Source organism: Lissotriton helveticus, chromosome 5_2 (assembly GCF_964261635.1).
Source record: "Lissotriton helveticus chromosome 5_2, aLisHel1.1, whole genome shotgun sequence".
Classification (NCBI taxonomy): Eukaryota; Metazoa; Chordata; class Amphibia; order Caudata; family Salamandridae; genus Lissotriton; species Lissotriton helveticus.
In genome coordinates, this window is record NC_136066.1 from 7,342,170 (window position 1) to 7,366,531 (window position 24,362).

General features: G+C 55.8%; 1 protein-coding gene across 1 annotated transcript in view; it reads left to right on the forward strand.

The window, feature by feature from the left end:
- Positions 1-24,362, forward strand: part of SLC27A4 (solute carrier family 27 member 4) — a 153,785-nt gene that overhangs the window by 55,773 nt on the left and 73,650 nt on the right. Inside the window, exons 5-8 of the mRNA XM_078646644.1 lie at positions 10,955-11,024; positions 11,786-11,877; positions 14,432-14,541; positions 20,829-21,038. Of these exons, the coding sequence (XP_078502770.1) occupies positions 10,955-11,024; positions 11,786-11,877; positions 14,432-14,541; positions 20,829-21,038 (482 nt within the window). The remainder of the gene's footprint in view (positions 1-10,954; positions 11,025-11,785; positions 11,878-14,431; positions 14,542-20,828; positions 21,039-24,362) is intronic.

The window sequence follows — 24,362 nt, forward strand, 5'->3', positions numbered from 1 at the left end:
AAGACACGAAAATGAAAGTGCTAGTTGCACAATCTGTTCCTCAAGACAGTCAGAAGAGGGGTCCAAATCAAGCCAATCCAGCCAGTCATCCTGCAGCTCCCGTTAGAGGGAACTGCAATTATTGTAAACAGCCAGGTCATTTTATAAACGAGTGTGCAGTTCTGAAACATAACATAGCTACCGGTAAGACTAAAGAAAGACCACGTCCGCCTAGACAAGAGCAAGTCTCACAGATTCCTCAGTCACAGAATGCACAACAGACAGTTTCCGCACCGCAGCCTATAGCTGCAACACAGCATGTCACATCACAGATGTACCAGTATGCACAGTCTGAGTATCCAGAGTACCAGCCATATTCATGAAACAGCCTAGAGAGGGAGGTAGGCTTGCCTCTCATCGAGATACCTGTAGATCAAGAAGGTCCCTATGTTCACAGTCAAGTATTAGGGAAAGACAGAAAGTTTTTGATCGATACAGGGGCAAGTAGGACCACAATTAGTCATGCCGAAGTTCCAGGGGCTCCGCTCTCAGGCTCAAGAAATGTTTCCCTTGGATTTTCAGGAAAACCCATAGTTAACGAGATATCAAAGCCAGTCACTCTAGAAGTAGGTCCATTGTCCCGTACTACTGATCTGTTACTTACTAAGTCATGTCCAGAAAATCTGTTAGGCATTAGGACACTGAAAGAATTAGGTGCAGTTATTTGCTGTTCCCCAGAGGGAATACGTCTATTCCTACGTGACTTTAAGGGTCACTATGTATTACGAGATTTTGATTCAAGATTGTCCAATGTTCCGCAGCACTTATGGGCGCAAGGTCCAACTGATGTAGGTTACATGCAAATCACACCCCATCGTGTGACTCTCAAACCAGGTGTAGTGTTACCCCGAATCAGACAGTACAGATTGCCACCTGAGGCTGTAGCAGCCTTATCCAAAATTATTGACGAGCTCATGGCTCAAGGAGTAGTTGTAGAAACTGACTCCAATGTATGCAATTCCCCGATCATTCCAGTCATGAAACGTACTGATCCGAATGCACCCCCAGTATATCGATTAGTGATTGATTTACGAGAGCTTAATAAATGTATTATTCCTCAGTACCCAGTTGTCCCAGATATTTCTTCCCTGTTAACAGCCATTGATTCCGAAGCCACGTTTTTCACTGTCATAGACCTCAAGAATGCATTTTTCAGTGTTCCTATTCATCCAGACAGCCAGTTTCTTTTCGGATTTTGTTTAAATGGAAGGAGCTATATGTTTACACGCGCTCCTCAAGGTTTCACAGAAAGTCCTAGTATTTACAGTCAAGCACTCAAGAGACAACTAGACAATATTCACATGCCAACTGACACTGCCCTGCTCCAGTATGTCGATGATCTACTGATCACAGCCCGTTCTGAACGTGCTTGCGAGCGAGCATCCCTTACAGTTTTGTATTTTCTAGCCGAGATGGGGCACAAGGTGTCACCTTCGAAGCTTCAATTCTGTGTCCAGCAAGTGGTATACTTAGGACACTTGCTGTCCAAGAGGGGTAGGCAGTTGACACCAGACCGTATCCAGTTAATAGCGAGTCTTCCCCAGCCCAGAACCCAGAAGGAGGTACGTGCTTTTATCGGCCTTACTTCTTATTGTAGACAATGGATTCCCCAGTATGCATTTCTAGCCAAGCCACTGATACAGTTAACGACACAGGAGGCAGCCGTATCGACTGTCCTCCATTGGACATCTGAACATACACTTAGTTTCAACGAGTTAAAGAAAGCCCTATGTCAAGCTCCAGTTCTAGCTACACCGAACTACAGTAAGCCTTTTACACTTTTTGTTACTGAACGCGAAGGTACAGCATTGTCTGTTCTCACACAAGATCAAGCAGGTCAATACAAGCCCTGTGCTTATTTTTCGAGCACATTAGATCCAGTAGCCCAGGCGTTGCCTGCGTGCCTCAAGTCAGTTGCAGCCACAGCTCTAGCTATCAGACAAAGTGATTCTATAGTTTTAGGACATTCCCTGACAGTACAAGTCCCACATTCAGTAGAAGTTCTTTTAAACCGAACACAAACACAGCACTTGACAATTGCACGTTTAACAGGTTATGAATTGACACTGTTCCAGCCACACATAGAAATTAGACGCTGCAACGTTCTGAATCCTGCTACACTGTTACCATCAGTTAATTCAAATCCAGACCCACATGATTGTGTGGAAGTAGTTAACATTACGACAAAGCCAAGACAAGACCTGACAGACATTCCGTTACCAGATCCTGACCTGACACTTTATGTGGATGGTTCATGTATGAGAACTAGTACAGGAGAACTAGTCGCCGCGTATGCAGTGACTACTGACACTGAAGTTATTGAAACACACCGTATTGACACCCTGTCCGCTCAAGCAGCAGAGCTAGTCGCTCTGACACAAGCCTGTATACATGCCAAGAACCTGAAAGTTAATGTTTACACAGATTCACGTTACGCATTCGGAGTTGTACACGACTTCGGAGTACTCTGGCAGGAGAGAGGTTTCATGACTTCTCATGGAACCAAGATTCAGCATGGTCTCCTTATTCAAGCCCTGTTAGATGCCATACATTTACCGACATCTATTGCTATCATGAAATGCAAAGCACATACGAAAGTTACTGACATTATTTCCCAAGGTAATGATCTAGCAGACCGCACAGCCAAGCTTACAGCACAGACTCCAGACATTCCAGTTAATCAGACACGTACTCCAGATCCGATTACATGTATGACAGTTAAGGACCCTACACAAGATGTCATAGATATACAGTTACATGCTACTCCCGATGAAATCAAGAAGTGGTCTGAACAAGGAGGGGTCCAGACAGATCAAGGATGGTTAACGAAGGGTAGAGCCACATGGTTTCTCCCCGATTCTATGGTTCAAGTCATTATCAACACCGCACATAGTCCAGCCCATTTAGGAGAAAAAGCTATGTTAGACAGTATCCAGAACATTTGGTTCAACAAGCATTTACGAGCTGCAGCCAAGCAGAAAGTCCGTACCTGTATGATATGTTGTCAGTTTAATCCAGGTAAAAGTGTCCCGGTGGAACAAGGTGGTTTCCAGCCCCCTGACCACCCTTTTGAGGTCCTCCAGATGGATTATATTCAAATGGAGCGATGTCGAGGTTTCAAGTATGTCCTTGTAGTAGTATGCGCTTTGTCCAGGTGGACAGAAGCATATCCAGTCCCAGATTACACAGCCGCGACCACTGCCAAGCAGTTGGTTCGTGAATTTTTCCCTAGATACGGACTCCCTAGAGTCGTATATTCTGATAACGGTCAGCCATTCTCCTCAGAGTTAATGAAGCACGTTTCCCTTTTGTTAGGGTACCAGTGGAAGTTCCATTGTGTACGCCATCCTGAAGCAGCCGGTCTCGTAGAGAGACATAATCAGACTCTGAAAATCCGCATTGCAAAAGTCTGTAAAGACAAAGGTGTGGACTGGTTAATAGCTCTGCCAGTCGCTTTATTTTATATGCGCATGGTCGCACATTCCAGATCAGGTCTGTCCCCGTATGAGGTCGTATTCGGCCGCCCCCCTAACATGTGGGGTACTCCTAGACCCCGAAGTATTACCGATGTTTCATGTAATATGCTGACAGATTACCTAGCTTCCTTGATGTCTGCCCTCAACTCATGTCGTTCACAGGTTGCCGCCGCATTTCCAGACAATACCGAGGTGGCACCGCACGAGATCGTTCCAGGCTCCTTGGTGATGATCAGAAATTTTGACAGATCAAGTCCGCTGGAACCACGTTGGAAGGAGCCACGTCAGGTTCTCTTGACCACCCGTACTGCCGTCAAGTTGGAAGGCAGGAAGGGGTGGGTCCATCTTTCTCATGTAAAACTTTTCAAAGGATTGAAACCAGTCTCCAAGAACATTTCCAAGGATTCCCAGGATTCGAAAGATTGCCAGAACATTGTTTTAAAGGACTGTCCCGCACAAGACATTATTACAACCCCTCCCTTGTTAGAGAAAACTCCGCAACAGAAGTATAAGCTCAAATTAAGGTCTAGTAAAATAAGTCAGTCAGTTTGATTGTATAAGTCCTCCCCTAGGTGAAACGGTTAGATTGTTTCTGACATGTATAAAATAGACCCCCATAGTGAGAGAGTCAGTCGAAGTTCACTTCAATGTATCGTTTTTCTAAGTTTCATATTATTTCTCAGCATAATGATTTCCTGCACTAGTTACGCACTTTTCCTGTATTTACCAGTTCCTCATGTAAATATGTCTACTAATGCTACAGTAGAGCACACGTTTAGTGATCTGCCTCCTCACGAATATTCTTACCGCCTCGCTATGCGCAACAACACATTTATCCGTATGTTACATTATTCACACCAGACCAGCAATGCCACTAATTGTTGGGTGTGTGGTCGACTCCCCCCTTTTCAGACACCGAAGGGAGTTCTGCCACTCTTTCCTTATCCATTCTCACACAATGGTTCGTGTGGAGCATGGTCCACGTTAACGTCATCCTCAACAGATATGTCTTTTCTTAACAGTACATGTTTTCCAGACAAGCAAGGTTTCCCCCACAGAACAGGTTTAGATCTAGAAAACGAAGTATATAATTTAGGTAATTATTCGTCGAATTTCATGGTCCTGAATGTTCAGTCTGATACTACTCCAGACTTACCTGCTATTTCAGTACTACCAGTCAAAGGCGAATTATGTGTCCGTAGTTATGGTTCTGTACATGTAGGTCATAGTGAATGTACTACTGTTATCCAGTATAGTGACAGTGGGAAATCTGTTTTCAAAGCTTCACGTCATTCTTATTTTATTTGTGGTCAGACCGCATATGTCCGTCTGCCCCTCGATTGGGAGGGAACCTGTTACATTGCCTTCCTACTGCCACCTGTTTTCCTAGCCCCATCTGATTATCACAGAAACACACATCTAGTACACATTAGACATAGAAGGGAGTCCCCAATTGTCGATTATACTGAAACCACTCTAGAACAGTATACAGATTTCAATAAAGGTTTCTTCTTCTTTGTAGGACCTGTCCAGAATAGTAAACTGATCCGTAGGTTAACAAGAACCCTTGAAGCTGTAGTTAATGAGACTGCCTCTGCTCTAGGTAACCTAACCGAGGAACAATCTGCTATGAGATTTGTCGTTTTGCAAAATCGTCTCGTCCTTGACGTCATACTGGCCGATAGGGGCGGGGCCTGTAGAGTCATCGGATCTAGTTGCTGCATTTTCATTCCAAATAACGCGCCGTCTGTCTATTCAGCTATAACCAGACTCCATAAAATTGCCCATCTGTTACATCAAGACCCAGGCACCTGGACATGGTCAGGTTGGTTCTGGAATATAATTTCCGCCTGGGGATGGAAAGTCCTGTCCTTTCTAAGTATAGCAGTAGCGATTATATTTAGCTGCTGCCTCTGTATACAATGTGGCCCTGCGATTTGCAGCATGTGTGCTACCTCTTGTATTCCTAGTCCCAAGCCCCGTTCTAAATCCCGTTCCAAGACAATTCGAGACGAGCAAATGGTACTGTATGAAATGATAGATGGTATCATGAAAATTGATGTTTCCTGATGGAAACGTAGTGACAAGGAGGGAATGTGGAAAAGTAAATTTTGCCATGTTCTGTGTCCCTACGCCTCATCCATCATATGTTATGTGTGCATGACCAATATGCATATGTTATTCCCCATGCCTGATTAATGACGCAATTACAGTTGTGTCCACCTCTGATATGTCAGTTTCCAGTCCTCGTGAATAATACGAATATCAGGCCTATGTAAAGTTATGTTACCACGTTTCCCAGTGTGCACGTTATTCCATTATAAAGTCCCCGTTTCCAGGCCTCAACAGGGCCCGGACCACAGATTCAGCTCCTGTCTCTTGAAAGCCTCGCTGAGGAGCGATACAGCCCCCACCTGTATCCTCGACCCTTCACTTACTTCCTGCCTCGCAGTGCCCGGTGCAGCTTGGCTCTGCCTCTGAGTCTGCCAAAAGTATGTTATAGTTCCAGTTATCAGTTCAGTCCTCCTCTTCTGCATTCCTAAGCTACTGAACTGCATCAATAGTTTCCGTCATTGTCTAGCCTATTCGGCTCCACGTTAGAGAAATACTGTATTAATGGTCATTTAATATTCTTCATCACGCACTTCATGTAGAATAATGCATGGTCCAGTCTTAGAGTCAAGTTAGCTTTTCCCCTCATGACGTCTAGTTTATATCAACATGTTCCCTAAACATCAGATACCAGATAGGGTTTAGGTACATGTCGCTCCGACCCTCCAGACTCTAGTCTCTGCTCCTAGCACAGAGTTCGTAGCCCCCAGCTTCTCCTAGTAACACGTCATTGCCAGTTTTCGCGCACCATTAGGTTAGAGGTCCCGGCTCCTTAGGTAGCCCCCTCCTATGTTTCCGCCCATTCATGACATATTCTGTTACGTTTGCACCACATGTCTATGTATACGCCCAGTTACACCTCTTTTTACTGTTATCTTTCGCGACTGCTACGCGTCATGCCTTTCTGCTCCACCCACTGCTACGCCTACTGCAATGTAATGCTATGTGTTCGCGCTATGTATATATGCCTGTGTTTTGTTATTGAATGTTAGCGCGCTCATCCCCGACCTAGCCCCAGCAGCTGCTGGGCCTCTTTTCCCCTGCTGGGCCCCAGTCACCTGCTGGGCCCTAGTCACCTCTGTTCTATGCAGGTTGTCCTGATCCTGTCCTTATGCTGTAATAAACCTGCAGAAACTCCTACTACCTCGAATCTTGACTCTTATTTTATTGAGCTATCTGTTATTCATTCATTCATTAAAAAATAGATCCGGTATTATTTATTTATATACCACAGTCGGGGTGGCCCTGAGTTGGGTCGGGTGGCCCTGAGTTGGGTCGGGTGGCCGTGAGTTGGGTCGGGTGGCCGTGAGTTGGGTAGGGTGGCCGTGAGTTGGGTCGGGTGGCCGTGAGTTGGGTCGGGTGGCCGTGAGTTGGGTCGGGTGGCCGTGAGTTGGGTCGGGTGGCCGTGAGTTGGGTCGGGTGGCCGTGAGTTGGGTCGGGTGGCCGTGAGTTTGGTCTGGTGGCCGTGAGTTTGGTCTGGTGGCCGTGAGTTTGGTCTGGTGGCCGTGAGTTTGGTCTGGTGGCCGTGAGTTTGGTCTGGTGGCCGTGAGTTTGGTCTGGTGGCCGTGAGTTTGGTCTGGTGGCCGTGAGTTTGGTCTGGTGGCCGTGAGTTTGGTCTGGTGGCCGTGAGTTTGGTCTGGTGGCCGTGAGTTTGGTCTGGTGGCCGTGAGTTTGGTCTGGTGGCCGTGAGTTTGGTCTGGTGGCCGTGAGTTTGGTCTGGTGGCCGTGAGTTTGGTCTGGTGGCCGTGAGTTTGGTCTGGTGGCCGTGAGTTTGGTCTGGTGGCCGTGAGTTTGGTCTGGTGGCTGTGAGTTTGGTCTGGTGGCTGTGAGTTGGGTCTGGAGGCCCTGAGTTGGGTCTGGAGGCCCTGAGTTGGGTCTGGAGGCCCTGAGTTGGGTCTGGAGGCCCTGAGTTGGGTCTGGAGGCCCGGCGTTGGGTCTGGAGGCCCGGCGTTGGGTCTGGAGGCCCGGCGTTGGGTCTGGAGGCCCGGCGTTGGGTCCGGAGGCCCGGCGTTGGGTCCGGAGGCCCGGCGTTGGGTCCGGAGGCCCGGCGTTGGGTCCGGAGGCCCGGCGTTGGGTCCGGAGGCCCGGCGTTGGGTCCGGAGGCCCGGCGTTGGGTCCGGAGGCCCGGCGTTGGGTCCGGAGGCCCGGCGTTGGGTCCGGAGGCCCGGCGTTGGGTCCGGAGGCCCGGCGTTGGGTCTGGAGGCCCGGCGTTGGGTCTGGAGGCCCGGCGTTGGGTCTGGAGGCCCGGCCGGGAGTTGGGTCTGGTGGTGTGGCCGGGAGTTGGGTCTGGTGGTGTGGCCGGGAGTTGGGTCTGGTGGTGTGGCCTGGAGTTGGGTCTGGTGGTGTGGCCGGGAGTTGCGTCTGGAGGCTGTGTGTTGGGTCTGGTGGTGTGGCCGGGAGTTGGGTCTGGTTGCCCTGAGTTGGATCTGGTGTTGTGGCCGTGTGTTGGGTCTGGTGGCCTTGAGTTGGCTCTGGTGGCCTTGAGGTGGCTCTGGTGGCCTTGAGTTGGCTCTGGTGGCCTTGAGTTGGCTCTGGTGGCCTTGAGTTGAGTCGGGTGGCCCTGAGTTGAGTCGGGTGGCCCTGAGTTGAGTCGGGTGGCCCTGAGTTGGGTCGGGTGGCCCTGAGTTGGGTCGGGTGGCCCTGAGTTGGGTCGGGTGGCCCTGAGTTGGGTCTGGTGGCTGTGAGTTGGGTCTGGTGGCTGTGAGTTGGGTCTGGTGGCTGTGAGTTGGGTCTGGTGGCTGTGAGTTGGGTCTGGTGGCTGTGAGTTGGGTCTGGTGGCTGTGAGTTGGGTCTGGTGGCTGTGAGTTGGGTCTGGTGGCTGTGAGTTGGGTCTGGGGGCTGTGAGTTGGGTCTGGGGGCTGTGAGTTGGGTCTGGGGGCTGTGAGTTTGGTCTGGAGGCCCTGAGTTGGGTCTGGAGGCCCTGAGTTGGGTCTGGAGGCCCGGCGTTGGGTCTGGAGGCCCGGCGTTGGGTCTGGAGGCCCGGCGTTGGGTCTGGAGGCCCGGCGTTGGGTCTGGAGGCCCGGCGTTGGGTCTGGAGGCCCGGCGTTGGGTCTGGAGGCCCGGCGTTGGGTCTGGAGGCCCGGCGTTGGGTCTGGAGGCCCGGCCGGGAGTTGGGTCTGGTGGTGTGGCCGGGAGTTGGGTCTGGTGGTGTGGCCGGGAGTTGGGTCTGGTGGTGTGGCCGGGAGTTGGGTCTGGTGGTGTGGCCGGGAGTTGCGTCTGGAGGCCCCGAGTTGGGTCTGCAGGCCCCGAGTTGGGTCTGGAGGCCGTGTGTTGGGTCTGGTGGTGTGGCCGGGAGTTGGGTCTGGTTGCCCTGAGTTGGATCTGGTGTTGTGGCCGTGAGTTGGGTCTGGTGGCGCCTAGTTGGATCTGTTGGCCGGGAGTTGGGTCTGGTGTTGTGGCCCCGAGTTGGGTCTGGTGGCCCCGAGTTGGGTCTGGTGGCCCCGAGTTGGGTCTGGTGGCCCCGAGTTGGGTCTGGTGGCCGTGAGTTGGGTCTGGTGGCCCCGAGTTGGGTCTGCTTTCGCTTCGTTGCTTGGAATGAAAGACAAAACAATGACATTTGATGTAAACAGGAGAGAGAGCGATAGAGACAGAGATACCCACCTGTTGGCTGAATTTCAAAATGTCAAACCAGATAACCTGAAATCAATACCAGCTTCCCGCCTTGTCCAAATTGTGTGATCCTAGACAAACATTTTATTTCATCGAGACCCTTTTCCGGGGTCGATGGCTCCGGAGTCAATGGTTACTGAGTTAATACTTCTGGAGTCATACACCAAATCACCATCTATCCATGAATAAAAGTGGGCAGAGGCTGCACAGAGCTGTGTGAGGCACACAGTACACTGTACAGAGCTCTGTAAGGTGTGCCCAAAACTAGCCTGATGTGTAGGGTACACCGGAGCCATATGAAAATGTAACAACCTAGGCAGTTTTCAAATTCTTGTCTATTAAATAAATAGAGGGGTAGGGGACCAAAGCAAGTAGGAGAACACGGTATTTTATTATCAGTACTTGTAAATGATTTAATTAAAATTCATTTATTCATAAACCAACAATTAAAAACATGTAATTTACCTGGCTCCGGAGCATGGCACACTGCAACCTAAACAGCACTGAATACTCTGAAATGGTCCCCTCCACATCACGGCCGGTCGACATCTGGGGCCCATACCGTACATATATAGCAAGCACCATTGGAGGTACTCAGGATACACCAGCTCCCGGGAGGGCCCCGGAGGGTATTGGCTGAGGGATGGGAGTCTGCCCGATGGATGACCACTGGTTGGATGCGCACTTTCCTATACGCCCCCCTTCTTGGTTGGGCCCCTCCTTGTCTGGTGAAGTGCCCTACATATGTGCACGATTGATGGCGTTGAGTGGATGTGCGGTCCTGAGTGACCACGGTAGACATTGCCCCCTGACGTGGGTTTTCATTCCTCTATTGGTCGAGCACTTGAAGTAGGACTGAGATATGATACCATTGACGAATGTGACTGCAGTGACACCTTCTGCACCATCATGCCATATTGCAATTGTTCGATTTTGTTTATTTGGTATTTCTTTTTGAAAAATGTTCCTACATTATACGCATATTTCTTCATGATTTTCTAGACACAAAAGGTTCAACTGTGCCAGCGGGCTAATTTCGTATTGCACTCGGTGCACTCTGAGACATGTACACTAATGCTGAATGCCACCAGGCCTCCGGGTTGTCGGTACCATGGCTGTGTTATCCCATCACGCACCTGATCACTGCCCATACTTACATGCTGCCGGCCCCAGGGTTGTAGGTGAAATAGCTGTGTACCGTGTGAAACTTGCAACAAACAGTTGAACACCAAAAAAAACCCATATAATTTAAACAGAAATGTGTTAAAAAAATAATAAGAAAAACATACATAGTCAGAAGAACAATTGTCACAAAATATATAATTAATGTTAACACAATAAAAAAGAGAAAAGTATTTTATCGACGCGCGTTTCGGCGAACAAGCGCCTTCTTCAGGACAAACCACTCTATTACCTAAATACAAAACAACACAGGATCCCACACAGAGCTGTGTAAAGCACACAGATCACCATACAGAGTTGTGTCAAGCACACAGGACAACATACAGAGCTGTGTCAGGCACACAGGACACGGTACAGAGCTGTGTCAGGCACACAGGACCCTGTACAGAGCTGTGTGAAGCACACAGGACCCTGTACAGAGCTGTGTCAGGCACACAGGACACCGTACATCCACATAACAGACCACAAGGGGATGGGATTTGTGTAGTGTCTGGTACTGTGAGTGAGATGTACTGAAACTTTTCTTTTGTTTGCAGACAAGCTGTTCTATATCTACACCTCCGGCACAACTGGGATGCCCAAAGCTGCCATAGTTGTGCACAGCAGGTGAGCACGTGACTGGGGGTTGTGGAGAGGAGGGGGGGCTGTGCACCGGGTGGAAGGGGTCATCGATGCATGAGCCTGGTTTAGGAGAGCATCTGTGGAGTTGTTGTGAAGGAGAGCACTGCTGGGGATTAAAAGAACTCACGTGGTGCAAGGAAGAGTGTGTGTAGGTGGTATTTAAGGGTGAGGGGTAGGTCACGCCTATAGATTCTTTTGTCTCGTTCTCAGCTGTAACTCTTTCCCACCTAATTGTGGCCTCTCTCTCTACAACTGTCTCTCTTATCTACCCTCATCGTGACAGCTCTCCATCTGTCTATGGCTGTCACTCTTATCTACCTCATCTTGGACTCTGTCTGCAGCTGTCTTTCTTATCTGCCTTATCGTGACCTCGCTCCCTCTATTTACAGCTGTCAGTCATTTCTACCTCATCTTGGACTCACTCACCTTGTCTGTCTAAGGCTGCCACGCTTTTCTACCTCATCTTGAGCGCTCTCTCCCTTTCTGTCTATAGTTGTCACTCTTCCCTACCTCATCTTGGCCTCTCTGACCTTCTCTATCTAAGGCTACCACCCTGGTCTATCTCTTGCGGGTCCACTCATTTTACCTTCCCAGGCTCTTTGTCTATCTCCTTGTTGTCTCTCTCGCTCTTTCTTACAGAAGCACTTTTCTCTCTTTGGTCTCTGTCCTTCACTCTTCTCCCTACAGCACATTATTACTTCTGTCACCCTCCGCTTGCTGACTCCTTCTCCTCCCTTCGGCTGCAGGTATTATCGCATGGCTGCTTTGGTGTACTATGGATTTGGGATGAGGTCTGATGACGTGGTGTACGACTGCCTCCCTCTCTATCACTCAGCAGGTAAGTGCAGCCTAACATCAGAGGTGCTTTTGCCGTTCTATCGCTTGGGTAGGTAGGCAGGCTCCTTTCCAAATTGGCAGGTAGTGTGGTTTTGTGGTGAGTGATGGCGAGACCCCGGAAAGTGATGTTGTGCCCCGAAACCGCCTGCTTGAGGTTGTCATGTGTGCCTTGGGGTGTGAGACTCTGGCTCACCCAGTTAGCTTGGATAACTAAATGGAAAGCCAGTGATTTTATGGTGGGTGTTTTCTAAAATAAATTATTTTCCACTGTCTATTCTAAAGGATAATAGTTGACAGCTCCAATTTAAGTGGATGGAGTAGCTCTTTAATAGAAATAGCTTTGAGCATTGAGTACCATCATTGTATCACCCTGAAAAAAATGGCCTGGTCGAAAGGCTTAATTGTACCATAATGGACGTCTTGAGGGTGGTTTGTTTCTCCTGGATGTGTCTGGAACAAGCAGTGAAAGAGGCTGGTGATGCATACGCAGTTTCCTAGTGCTATGACAGGTTTGGTATCTTTGGAAACACTGCGTAGAAAGAATGATGCCACTACGCCGTGTCAAGTTTGGCTTGTTCATTCTCAACCGGTTGGGACTGATGATTGTGCTTTGAGTGTTTGGTTTACAGACTTGCTGCGTAACAGCAACAACAAAAGACATTATCCACTAAAATGATGGTGCTTGGGTATGTGGTGAACTGGTGGGATGGATCACTAAAAGGCCTTCACTTTTTTCTGTTACTGTGAGGGTCACAGGATGTCTCTGCTCTACTACTCTTGTAGCAGATGCAAATCTGTCTGTATTTCTGCTCAAGTCTGCCTGCTTTGTGCTATTTGTTTCAATCCAGTTGAGCAAGAGTTGAAATGTAGTGTCTGGAATGTTGACTTGTTTCCTGGGTGTATGTGTGGGGAAGATTTTATGTGTTGCTATTCAAAATGAGCAGTTGGTAACGCTGTCTATGTCTATGTCAGACCCAGTTTGGGGTCCACAGGGCAAGCAGGGGTTACTGGGCCGCATCTGTGGGAATGTAGGGGGCTGGGTGGGGAGGGCACCTGTTACCGCTGATGTCCCAGGGTTTTACCTAATATAGCACTGCAAACTCAGTGTTAAGTATACCCTTTCCGCAAATGACTGTCAGAGTAGTGAGGGTGCGCTGTCCAAGGCTTCTCGGAGGTGTATGAGGCGTAGCATCTAGAACTGAGACAATTATGCAACAGACAATAAATAAGGGCCAGCCCACTGCCTTTCTTTCTAGCAAAAGAGAAGTACTTTAATCCCACACCAAAATGTAATGCTTCACAAAGTAAGGTAGTCACGGGATTATGATCACAGAGAATAACTAGGCAAGATTATGGAACCGGTGCAAGCTCACTGTGGTGGGTGCTGGGTGTGGAGACACTCCCACGGCGTGGGTGCTGGGTGTGGAGACACTCCCACGGCGTGGGTGCTGGGTGTGGGGACACTCCCACGGAGTGGGTGCTGGGTGTGGAGACATTCCCACGGCATGGGTGCTGGGTGTGGTGACACTCCCACGGAGTGGGTGCTGGGTGTGGAGACACTCCCACGGCGTGGGTGCTGGGTGTGGGACACTCCCACGGAGTGGGTGCTGGGTGTGGAGACATTCCCACGGCATGGGTGCTGGGTGTGGTGACACTCCCACGGAGTGGGTGCTGGGTGTGGAGACACTCCCACGGCGTGGGTGCTGGGTGTGGAGACACTCCCACGGCGTGGGTGCTGGGTGTGGAGACACTCCCACGGCGTGGGTGCTGGGTGTGGAGACATTCCCATGGTATGGGTGCTGGGTGTGGTGACACTCCCACGGCGTGGGTGCTGGGTGTGGAGACATTCCCACGGCGTGGGTGCTGGGTGTGGTGACACTCCCACGGAGTGGGTGCTGGGTGTGGAAACACTCCCACGGAGTGGGTGCTGGGTGTGGAAACACTCCCCACGGCGTGAGTGCTGGGTGTGGAAACACGCCCCACGGCGTGGGTGCTGGGTGTGGAAACACTCCCCACGGCGTGGGTGCTGGGTGTGGAAACACTCCCACGGTGTGGGTGCTGGGTGTGGCGACACTCCCACGGTGTGCGTGCTGGGTCTGTCTCATGTTACTGTGGCACCATGAGAGACATCCACAGTTCGCATCCTGGGTGTGTCTCATGTTACTGTGGCACCATGAGACACACCCACGATGTGGTTGCTGTGTGACGGTCCGAGTATTGTTTTGCACTCTTACATTTCATTGCTCAGTGAGCTAGCCATATTCTCTCTCTTTACGCTGCTAGGATAGTGCTTGGTTTTGTAGTAATCACATCTGGGAGCTCTAAGCTGTTAGCTCCTTAACCGCGGCGCAAATTCCGCCGCGGTGCGTGAGTTCTATTGAGTGGGCGGGGCTGCGTCGGCCAACGGATGTGCACAGCACTACCCAGGTAGTGCTTGCGACGGCCGTTGCCCGACGCGCGCACGCAACTGGTTAAGCTCTCTTATCTGGACATGTCTGTTTATTGGCGAGTGTGCCTCCTCCCCGGCCTTGACCTACTCTCGTCTCTGCCCTCAGGTAACATTGTGGGCATTGGGCAGTGCCTCCTGAACGGACTCACGGTGGTCATTAGAAGGAAGTTCTCTGCCTCCGGCTTCTGGGATGACTGTGTCAAGTACAACTGTACGGTAAGTGTGGGGCACAATTTGGGGTTCAGTGAGTGAGGGGCGACTCCGATAATAACGAGTGAGGAGCAACTCTGGCACACTGAGTAAGGAATGACTAGGGGGTCGTGATTGGGGTGTTATTAAGGGAACGGTAAGTGAGCAAATCCAGACATGGTGAGTGAGGAGTGACTTGGTGCACGGTAAGTGAGGAGCGACCTGGGGCTCTGTGAGTGAGGAGTGACTTGGGAGCTCGGTGAGGGAGGAGTGACTTGGGAGCTCGGTGAGGGAGGAATGACTTGGGAGCTCGGTGAGGGAGGAGTAAATTGGGGGCTTGGTGAGCGAGGAGCGACCTGGGGCTCGGTGAGCGAGGAGCGACCTGGGGCTCGGTGAGCGAGGAGCGACCCGGGGCTCAGTGAGGGAGTTGCGGCCTGGGGCTAGGAGCGACCTGGGGCTCGGTGAGGGTGGAGCGACACTGGGCTCGGTGAGGGAGGAGCGACCCTGGGCTCGGTGAGGGAGGAGCGACCCGGGCTCGGTGAGCGAGGAGCGACCCGGGGCTCAGTGAGGGAGGAGCGACCCGGGGCTCGGTGAGCGAGGAGCGACCCGGGGTCAGTGAGGGCGGAGCGACCCGGGGCACGGTGAGCGAGGAGCGACCCGGGGCTCAGTGAGGGAGTTGCGGCCTGGGGCTAGGAGCGACCTGGGGCTCGGTGAGGGAGGATCGACACGGGCTCGGTGAGCGAGGAGCGACCCGGGGCTCGGTGAGCGAGGAGCGACCCGGGGCTCGGTGAGCGAGGAGCGACCCGGGGCTCGGTGAGCGAGGAGCGAACCGGGGCTCGGTGAGCGAGGAGCGACCCGGGGCTCAGTGAGGGCGGAGCGACCCGGGGCTCGGTGAGCGAGGAGCGACCCGGGGCTCGGTGAGCGAGGAGCGACCCGGGGCTCGGTGAGCGAGGAGCGACCCGGGGCTCAGTGAGGGCGAGCAACCCGGGGCTCAGTGAGGGCGAGCAACCCGGGGCTCGGTGAGCGAGGAGGGACCCGGGGCTCAGTGAGGGCGGAGCGACCCGGGGCTCAGTGAGGGCGGAGCGACCCGGGGCTCAGTGAGGGCGGAGCGACCCGGGGCTCAGTGAGGGCGGAGCGACCCGGGGCTCAGTGAGGGCGGAGCGACCCGGGGCTCAGTGAGGGCGGAGCGACCCGGGGCTCAGTGAGCGAGGAGCGACCCGGGGCTCAGTGAGGGAGTTGCGGCCTGGGGCTAGGAGCGACCTGGGGCTCGAGGAGCGACCCGGGGCTCGGTGAGCGAGGAGCGACCCGGGGCTCGGTGAGGGCGGAGCGACCCGGGGCTCGGTGAGGGCGGAGCGACCCGGGGCTCGGTGAGGGCGGAGCGACCCGGGGCTTGGTGAGGGCGGAGCGACCCGGGGCTCGGTGAGGGCGGAGCGACCCGGGGCTCGGTGAGGGCGGAGCGACCCGGGGCTCGGTGAGGGCGGAGCGACCCGGGGCTCGGTGAGGGCGGAGCGACCCGGGGCTCGGTGAGGGCGGAGCGACCCGGGGCTCGGTGAGGGCGGAGCGACCCGGGGCTCGGTGAGGGCGGAGCGACCCGGGGCTCGGTGAGGGCGGAGCGACCCGGGGCTCGGTGAGGGCGGAGCGACCCGGGGCTCGGTGAGGGCGGAGCGACCCGGGGCTCGGTGAGGGAGGAGCGACCCGGGGCTCGGTGAGGGAGGAGCGACCCGGGGCTCGGTGAGCGAGGAGCGACCCGGGGCTCGGTGAGGGAGTCACGACCCGGGGCTCGGTGAGGGCGGAGCGACCCGGGGCTCGGTGAGGGCGGAGCGACCCGGGGCTCGGTGAGGGCGGAGCGACCCGGGGCTCGGTGAGGGCGGAGCGACCCGGGGCTCGGTGAGGGCGGAGCGACCCGGGGCTCGGTGAGGGCGGAGCGACCCGGGGCTCGGTGAGGGCGGAGCGACCCGGGGCTCGGTGAGGGCGGAGCGACCCGGGGCTCGGTGAGGGCGGAGCGACCCGGGGCTCGGTGAGGGCGGAGCGACCCGGGGCTCGGTGAGGGAGTCTCGTCCTGGGGCTCGGTGAGGGAGGAGCGACCCGGGGCTCGGTGAGGGAGGAGCGACCCGGGGCTCGGTGAGGGCGGAGCGGCCCGGGGCTCGGTGAGGGAGTCGCGACCCGGGGCTCGGTGAGGGAGTTGCGGCCTGGGGCTAGGAGCGACTTGGGAGCTCGGTGAGGGAGTCGCGACCTGGGGCTCGGTGAGTGAGGGGTTACTCGGGGCACGGTGAGTGACGGGCGACTTGGGGTGAGATGAATGATGGCCTTCCAGATTGGGGGGCACGCAGTGTGATGAGCTGCACCTGGTTTGGGGTGCACACTCTTGGGGCTCGCACTGCATCCGGCTTCTGGGATGACTGTGTCAAGTACAACTGTACGGTAAGTGTGGGGCACAATTTGGGGTTCAGTGAGTGAGGGGCGACTCCGATAATAACGAGTGAGGAGCAACTCTGGCACACTGAGTAAGGAATGACTAGGGGGTCGTGATTGGGGTGTTAATAAGGGAACGGTAAGTGAGCAAATCCAGACATGGTGAGTGAGGAGTGACTTGGTGCACGGTGAGTGAGGAGCGACCTGGGGCTCTGTGAGAGAGGAGTGACTTGGGAGCTCGGTGAGGGAGGAGTGACTTGGGAGCTCGGTGAGGGAGGAGTGAATTGGGGGCTTGGTGAGCGAGGAGCGACATGGGGCTCGGTGAGCGAGGAGCGACCCGGGGCTCAGTGAGGGAGTTGCGGCCTGGGGCTAGGAGCGACCTGGGGCTCGGTGAGGGAGGAGCGACACTGGGCTCGGTGAGGGAGGAGCGACCCTGGGCTCGGTGAGGGAGGAGCGACCCGGGCTCGGTGAGCGAGTAGCGACCCGGGGCTCAGTGAGGGCGGAGCGACCCGGGGCACGGTGAGCGAGGAGCGACCCGGGGCTCAGTGAGGGAGTTGCGGCCTGGGGCTAGGAGCGACCTGGGGCTCGGTGAGGGAGGATCGACACGGGCTCGGTGAGCGAGGAGCGACCCGGGGCTCGGTGAGCGAGGAGCGACCCGGGGCTCGGTGAGCGAGGAGCGACCCGGGGCTCGGTGAGCGAGGAGCGACCCGGGGCTCAGTGAGGGCGGAGCGACCCGGGGCTCGGTGAGCGAGGAGCGACTCGGGGCTCAGTGAGGGCGAGCAACCCGGGGCTCGGTGAGCGAGGAGGGACCCGGGGCTCAGTGAGGGCGGAGCGACCCGGGGCTCAGTGAGGGCGGAGCGACCCGGGGCTCAGTGAGGGCGGAGCGACCCGGGGCTCGGTGAGGGCGGAGCGACCCGGGGCTCGGTGAGGGCGGAGCGACCCGGGGCTCGGTGAGGGCGGAGCGACCCGGGGCTTGGTGAGGGCGGAGCGACCCGGGGCTCGGTGAGGGAGGAGCGACCCGGGGCTCGGTGAGGGAGGAGCGACCCGGGGCTCGGTGAGGGAGGAGCGACCCGGGGCTCGGTGAGCGAGGAGCGACCCGGGGCTCGGTGAGGGAGTCACGACCCGGGGCTCGGTGAGGGCGAAGCGACCCGGGGCTCGGTGAGGGCGGAGCGACCCGGGGCTCGGTGAGGGCGGAGCGACCCGGGGCTCGGTGAGGGCGGAGCGACCCGGGGCTCGGTGAGGGCGGAGCGACCCGGGGCTCGGTGAGGGCGGAGCGACCCGGGGCTCGGTGAGGGCGGAGCGACCCGGGGCTCGGTGAGGGCGGAGCGACCCGGGGCTCGGTGAGGGCGGAGCGACCCGGGGCTCGGTGAGGGCGGAGCGACCCGGGGCTCGGTGAGGGCGGAGCGACCCGGGGCTCGGTGATGGCGGAGCGACCCGGGGCTCGGTGAGGGCGGAGCGACCCAGGGCTCGGTGAGGGAGTCTCGTCCTGGGGCTCGGTGAGGGAGGAGCGACCCGGGGCTCGGTGAGGGAGGAGCGACCCGGGGCTCGGTGAGGGAGGAGCGACCCGGGGCTCGGTGAGGGCGGAGCGGCCCGGGGCTCGGTGAGGGAGTCGCGACCCGGGGCTCGGTGAGGGAGTTGCGGCCTGGGGCTAGGAGCGACTTGGGAGCTCGGTGAGGGAGTCGCGACCTGGGGCTCGGTGAGTGAGGGGTTACTCGGGGCACGGTGAGTGACGGGCGACTTGGGGTGAGATGAATGATGGCCTTCCAGATTGGGGGGCACGCAGTGTGATGAGCTGCACCTGGTTTGGGGTGCACACTCTTGGGGCTCGCACTGCATCCGGCTTCTGGGATGACTGTGTCAAGTACAACTGTACGGTAAGTGTGGGGCACAATTTGGGGTTCAGTGAGTGAGGGGCGACTCCGATAATAACGAGTGAGGAGCAACTCTGGCACACTGAGTAAGGAATGACTAGGGGGTCGTGATTGGGGTGTTAATAAGGGAACGGTAAGTGAGCAAATCCAGACATGGTGAGTGAGGAGTGACTTGGTGCACGGTGAGTGAGGAGCGACCTGGGGCTCTGTGAGAGAGGAGTGACTTGGGAGCTCGGTGAGGGAGGAGTGACTTGGGAGCTCGGTGAGGGAGGAGTGAATTGGGGGCTTGGTGAGCGAGGAGCGACCTGGGGCTCGGTGAGCGAGGAGCGACCCGGGGCTCAGTGAGGGAGTTGCGGCCTGGGGCTAGGAGCGACCTGGGGCTCGGTGAGGGAGGAGCGACACTGGGCTCGGTGAGGGAGGAGCGACCCTGGGCTCGGTGAGGGAGGAGCGACCCGGGCTCGGTGAGCGAGTAGCGACCCGGGGCTCAGTGAGGGCGGAGCGACCCGGGGCACGGTGAGCGAGGAGCGACCCGGGGCTCAGTGAGGGAGTTGCGGCCTGGGGCTAGGAGCGACCTGGGGCTCGGTGAGGGAGGATCGACACGGGCTCGGTGAGCGAGGAGCGACCCGGGGCTCGGTGAGCGAGGAGCGAACCGGGGCTCGGTGAGCGAGGAGCGACCCGGGGCTCGGTGAGCGAGGAGCGACCCGGGGCTCAGTGAGGGCGGAGCGACCCGGGGCTCGGTGAGCGAGGAGCGACTCGGGGCTCAGTGAGGGCGAGCAACCCGGGGCTCGGTGAGCGAGGAGGGACCCGGGGCTCAGTGAGGGCGGAGCGACCCGGGGCTCAGTGAGGGCGGAGCGACCCGGGGCTCAGTGAGGGCGGAGCGACCCGGGGCTCAGTGAGGGCGGAGCGACCCGGGGCTCAGTGAGGGCGGAGCGACCCGGGGCTCAGTGAGGGCGGAGCGACCCGGGGCTCAGTGAGGGCGGAGCGACCCGGGGCTCAGTGAGGTCGGAGCGACCCGGGGCTCGGTGAGGTCGGAGCGACCCGGGGCTCGGTGAGGTCGGAGCGAACCGGGGCTCGGTGAGGTCGGAGCGACCCGGGGCTCGGTGAGGGCGGAGCGACCCGGGGCTCGGTGAGGGGGGAGCGACCCGGGGCTCGGTGAGGGTGGAGCGACCCGGGGCTCGGTGAGGGCGGAGCGACCCGGGGCTCGGTGAGGGCGGAGCGACCCGGGGCTCGGTGAGGGCACGGTGAGTGACGGGCGACTTGGGGTGAGATGAATGATGGCCTTCCAGATTGGGGGGCACGCAGTGTGATGAGCCGTGCCTGGTTTGGGATGCACACTCTTGTGGCTCGCACTGCATGGATTAGGGGAGCCGCAGGCGCAGCGGGTGTCATGAATCACCAGGTTACCAGTCACACCGCGCTTGAGATCTTGTGGGGTCGCACCTGGTCCAGAAGACACCCCTTGGTGTTACATTGGGTTAGGATGTCTTACTAGGTTAAAGGTCACAACACGGTAGGGGGTCATAACAAGTTAGAGGTTGAGGGTGGAGGGCATAGCCAGGTTAGGGGGGTCGCACCAAAGAGAGGCCACATTGTCAGGACCACACTCTTCCAGGTAGGTTGTGGGGGGCACGAGGTGGAGGCTCTCTCTTCCTGTGGATTCTGCACTTGGTCAGGGGTCCTACACTCTCCCTGTGGGGGCTGCACTAGGTCAGGGGTCCTACACTCTCCCTGTGGGGGCTGCACTGGGTTAGGAGTCGTACACTCTTCCTGTGGGGGCGGTACTGGGTCCCTCCTTGTAGCCCTCTGGTCCTCTCTTTGTGTTCCTCCCGCCTCATGTCCCTCCTTGAAGGCCTCGAGTCCTCCTTCGTTCGGTCCCTTCCAGCTGCCTTCACTGTGGGTGCCTCTTAGGTCAGAGGGGGCTCCAGGTTAGGCGCTACATCCGGATAAGGGATTCTCTTCCTGTGTAGGGCGCCCCCAGTTAGGAATAAAATAAGCCTGCCCTCACAGTAATCCGGTGTTTTTCTTCCCCAGATTGTCCAGTACATCGGTGAGATTTGTCGGTACCTCTTGAACCAGCAGCACCGGGACGTGGAGCGGCGGCACCGGGTGCGCATGGCACTCGGCAACGGGCTGCGCCCATCCATCTGGAGGGAGTTTATGGCACGCTTCTGTGTGCCCCAGGTGGCTGAGTTCTACGGGGCCACTGAGTGCAACTGTAGCCTGGGCAACTTCGACAACAATGTGAGTGTGGGAGAGTGGGTGCTGGGTGGGACTGTGGGGGAGTAGAACCATGGGGGACAGACTAGTCCTGTCGTGGGACTGCGGGGTGAGCAGGTGACTGGGGACAGACTAGTCCAGTCGTTGGACTGCAGGGCGAGCAGACCCTTGGGGGACAGACTAGTCCAGTCGTGGGACTGTGGGGCCGGGGCGAGCAGGTCCTTGGGGTCCGACTAGCCCTGTTTTTGGACTGCAGGTGAGCAGGTCCCTGGGGGGTAGACTAGTCCAGTCGTGTGCAGGCTCCTGGGGGACAGACTAGTCCAGTTGTTGCTTTCTGAGGTTGGAGGCCGAGGATTCTTTCACCTCAAGTGGTAAGAACACGTGTTTAGATTGAATCTTCGAAGTCTTCGGTTCGAGGTATGATGCATGTATGGAATCAGGGGCTGCCAATTTCCATGACCCATCTTCGTCTTCGTCTGGAACTGCTGGGGATAGGGACATCTTAAAAGTTTTGGGGGCCCCGGGGCCAAACGTATTTTGGGGACCCCTGTTTTGAAAAGCTTTGATTTTTTTTATGTACCAGTTTCAGCTCTTTCATGTCATCTTTGGCTAGTTCACTGACCGTGCACAGGTACACTGGTCCAAATTCTAAATGTGTATTCAGGGATAGTGACGTGTGTTTTAAATATTGTAACGATGCAGCAGCTCACTAATATCACTACAAATAATCTCTGTGACACCCTCCCATTTCTCATCTGTGAGGTCCTGTTTTTAGCTAAAAACATTTGTTCGAGGCATATGAGCTGCAGATTACACACTGTGCATAGATCGCCACCTAGTGTTGGGCCCAGATGTTTGCAGCTTGTTTTTGTCCTGAAACTTTCTTTGGAAGTCACGAGATAGGTGACTCCTCCTTTGGACCACATTGCGCATGGGCATCGGTTCCATCCCCAGATTGTTTTTTCCGCCACCGGGCTCGGATGTGTTTCCTGCGCTCCAGTCTGGAATCTGTTTCCTTCAGCGTTTCGACGGTATTGTTTCAATCGCGTCCCCCATCGGCGCGATCCTTCACCACTTCGAAGTCTTCGATTCCGGTCGTCGACAAAGGCCTTCGGGCCTAACTAGGCCTCACTTTCTGGCTCATGGAAAGGACGCCATTTAAGAAGTGTCATCAATGTGGATCGAAGTTTCTCCACACCGATCTACATGAGGTGTGCAATCTTTGCCTCTCACCGGAACACTAGGCCAGAGACTGTTCCGCTTGTGCCTCTTTCCACTCCAAGACGACGATTCGGGACCGACGAGCTCGAAGAACAATGGTCGCTCGTCAGCTCCGATCCGGGACGACATCTTCGAAGAGGGAGTCGACCTGCCAGAACACCAGTAGGCCGAAGAAGGTGCCAGCTCCTCTGATGCCGAAGACTCCGTTGTCGAAGACATCACTCCAGCGCAACGAGCCGTAAGTAAGAACGTCGACCCCGACCCTTCCTCGACACCCTCAAAAACGGCTTCGGTCACACCCTCACCTTCGGGCCCGGGTGCACACCGAGAAACTGCTTCACAAGCCCTGTCTGCGGGCTCGGCAAAGCAGCCTATTAAGCCTCAAGGCGGCTCGGGCTTGAATCAGCCTATTCCCGGCGTCGATCCTATACCGACACCAAAAAAAAAGCCCTCTTCCTAATCCACGCCGACTGCACCCACACCCAAGCACCCGACGCCGAAGACTGGCACCGGCTCAACGACGTCGAAACCGCACTCGGAGCCGAGAAAAAAACTGCCTAAAGATTCCGACCCACATCCTTCGGCACCGAAAAAATAACCAGAACTGAAAAAACACGTTCCAGTTAAAGACATTCCAAATGCTCATGGCTCCAAGCCGAAAGACCCTAAACCAGCTGCAGAGTCAGTGCCGAAAAAGCCTTCGGAACTGAAACCTTCGACACCGAGAGATCTATCTCCCTCAGAAGAGATTTTTACACCAGATCCCATTCAAAAGACTTTTGTAAGGGATCCTAAGACTGGCCAACTAACTCTTCAATCAATCAATCATTGGATTTGTAAAGTGCACTACTTACCCATGAGTGTCTCATGGCGCTGTGGGGAGGGGAGCTGCTACTGCTCGAAGAGCCAGGTCATGAGGAGCTTCCTGAAAGTGAACAGGTCTTGGGTCTGCCGCAGGTGGGTTGGGAGAGTGTTCCAGGTCTTGGCGGCGAGGAAGGAGAAGGATCTGCCGCCGGATGTTGTTCGTAGGATGCGCGGGACGGTGGCGAGGGCGAGGCTGGCGGAGCAGAGCTGGCGGGCAGGGGTGCAGAAGTTGAGTCTATTGTTAAGGTAGGCTGGTCCGGTGTTGTGAAGTGCTTTGTGTGCGTGGGTGAGGAGCTTGAAGGTGATCCTCTTGTTGACTGGGAGCCAGTGCAGGTCTCTTAGGTGGGAGGTGATGTGGTTACATCGAGAGATATTGAGGATCAGTCGTCCTGAGGCTTTCTGGATTCGTTGCAGCCGTTGTAGGTTTTTGGTCGGGATTCCTGCGTAGTGTGTTGCCGTAGTCCAGCCTGCTGCTGATGAGGGTTTGGGTCACCGTTCTTCTGGTATCGGTCGGGATCCTCTTGTAGATCCTGCGGAGCATACTTCGGGTGTTGTAGCAGGAGGAGGAGACGGCGTTGACCTGCTTCGACATGGAGAGGGAGGAGTCGAGGATGAATCCTAGGTTGCGTGCGTGGTCGGTGGGTGTGGGTGCTGCTCCTAGTGAGGTCGGCCACCAGGAGTCGTCCCAGGCAGAGGGGGTGGGGCCGAGGATGAGGACTTCCGTCTTGTCCGAGTTCAGTTTCAGACGGCTGTTCCTCATCCACTCAGCGACGGCCTTCATTCCCTCGTGGAGGTTGGTTTTGGCAGTGTGCGGGTCCTTGGTGAGTGAGAGGATGATTTGGGTGTCGTCGGCGTAGGAGATGTTCAGGTCATGCTGGCGGGCTACTTGTGCAAGGGGGCCATCTTAGCTCTAAGAAGAGACCACGAGAGAAGCCTGCGACTCCTCCTCCTCCTCCTCCTAAGAAGAAGAGAGACATTGCAACTTCTCCATTAAGAGTCCCTTCTCCACCTCCTCCCCAGAATATACCTCCTCCTAAAACTCCTCCACCAGATCATTCACCTGCACCATCCACTGACCCAGATGATATATCAGATACAGACTCTGATCACACGGGTGGGGGTGCACATACCCCAGCAGGGACAGATAGTCCCCCCCCCCCCCGTCACCTAACCCATGGGACGATTATAACACCCCTGATGTTTCTTACGCCCCGCAAGACGATGTGTATCCCTCCAGGCCCTCCCCACCAGAAGACACTATAT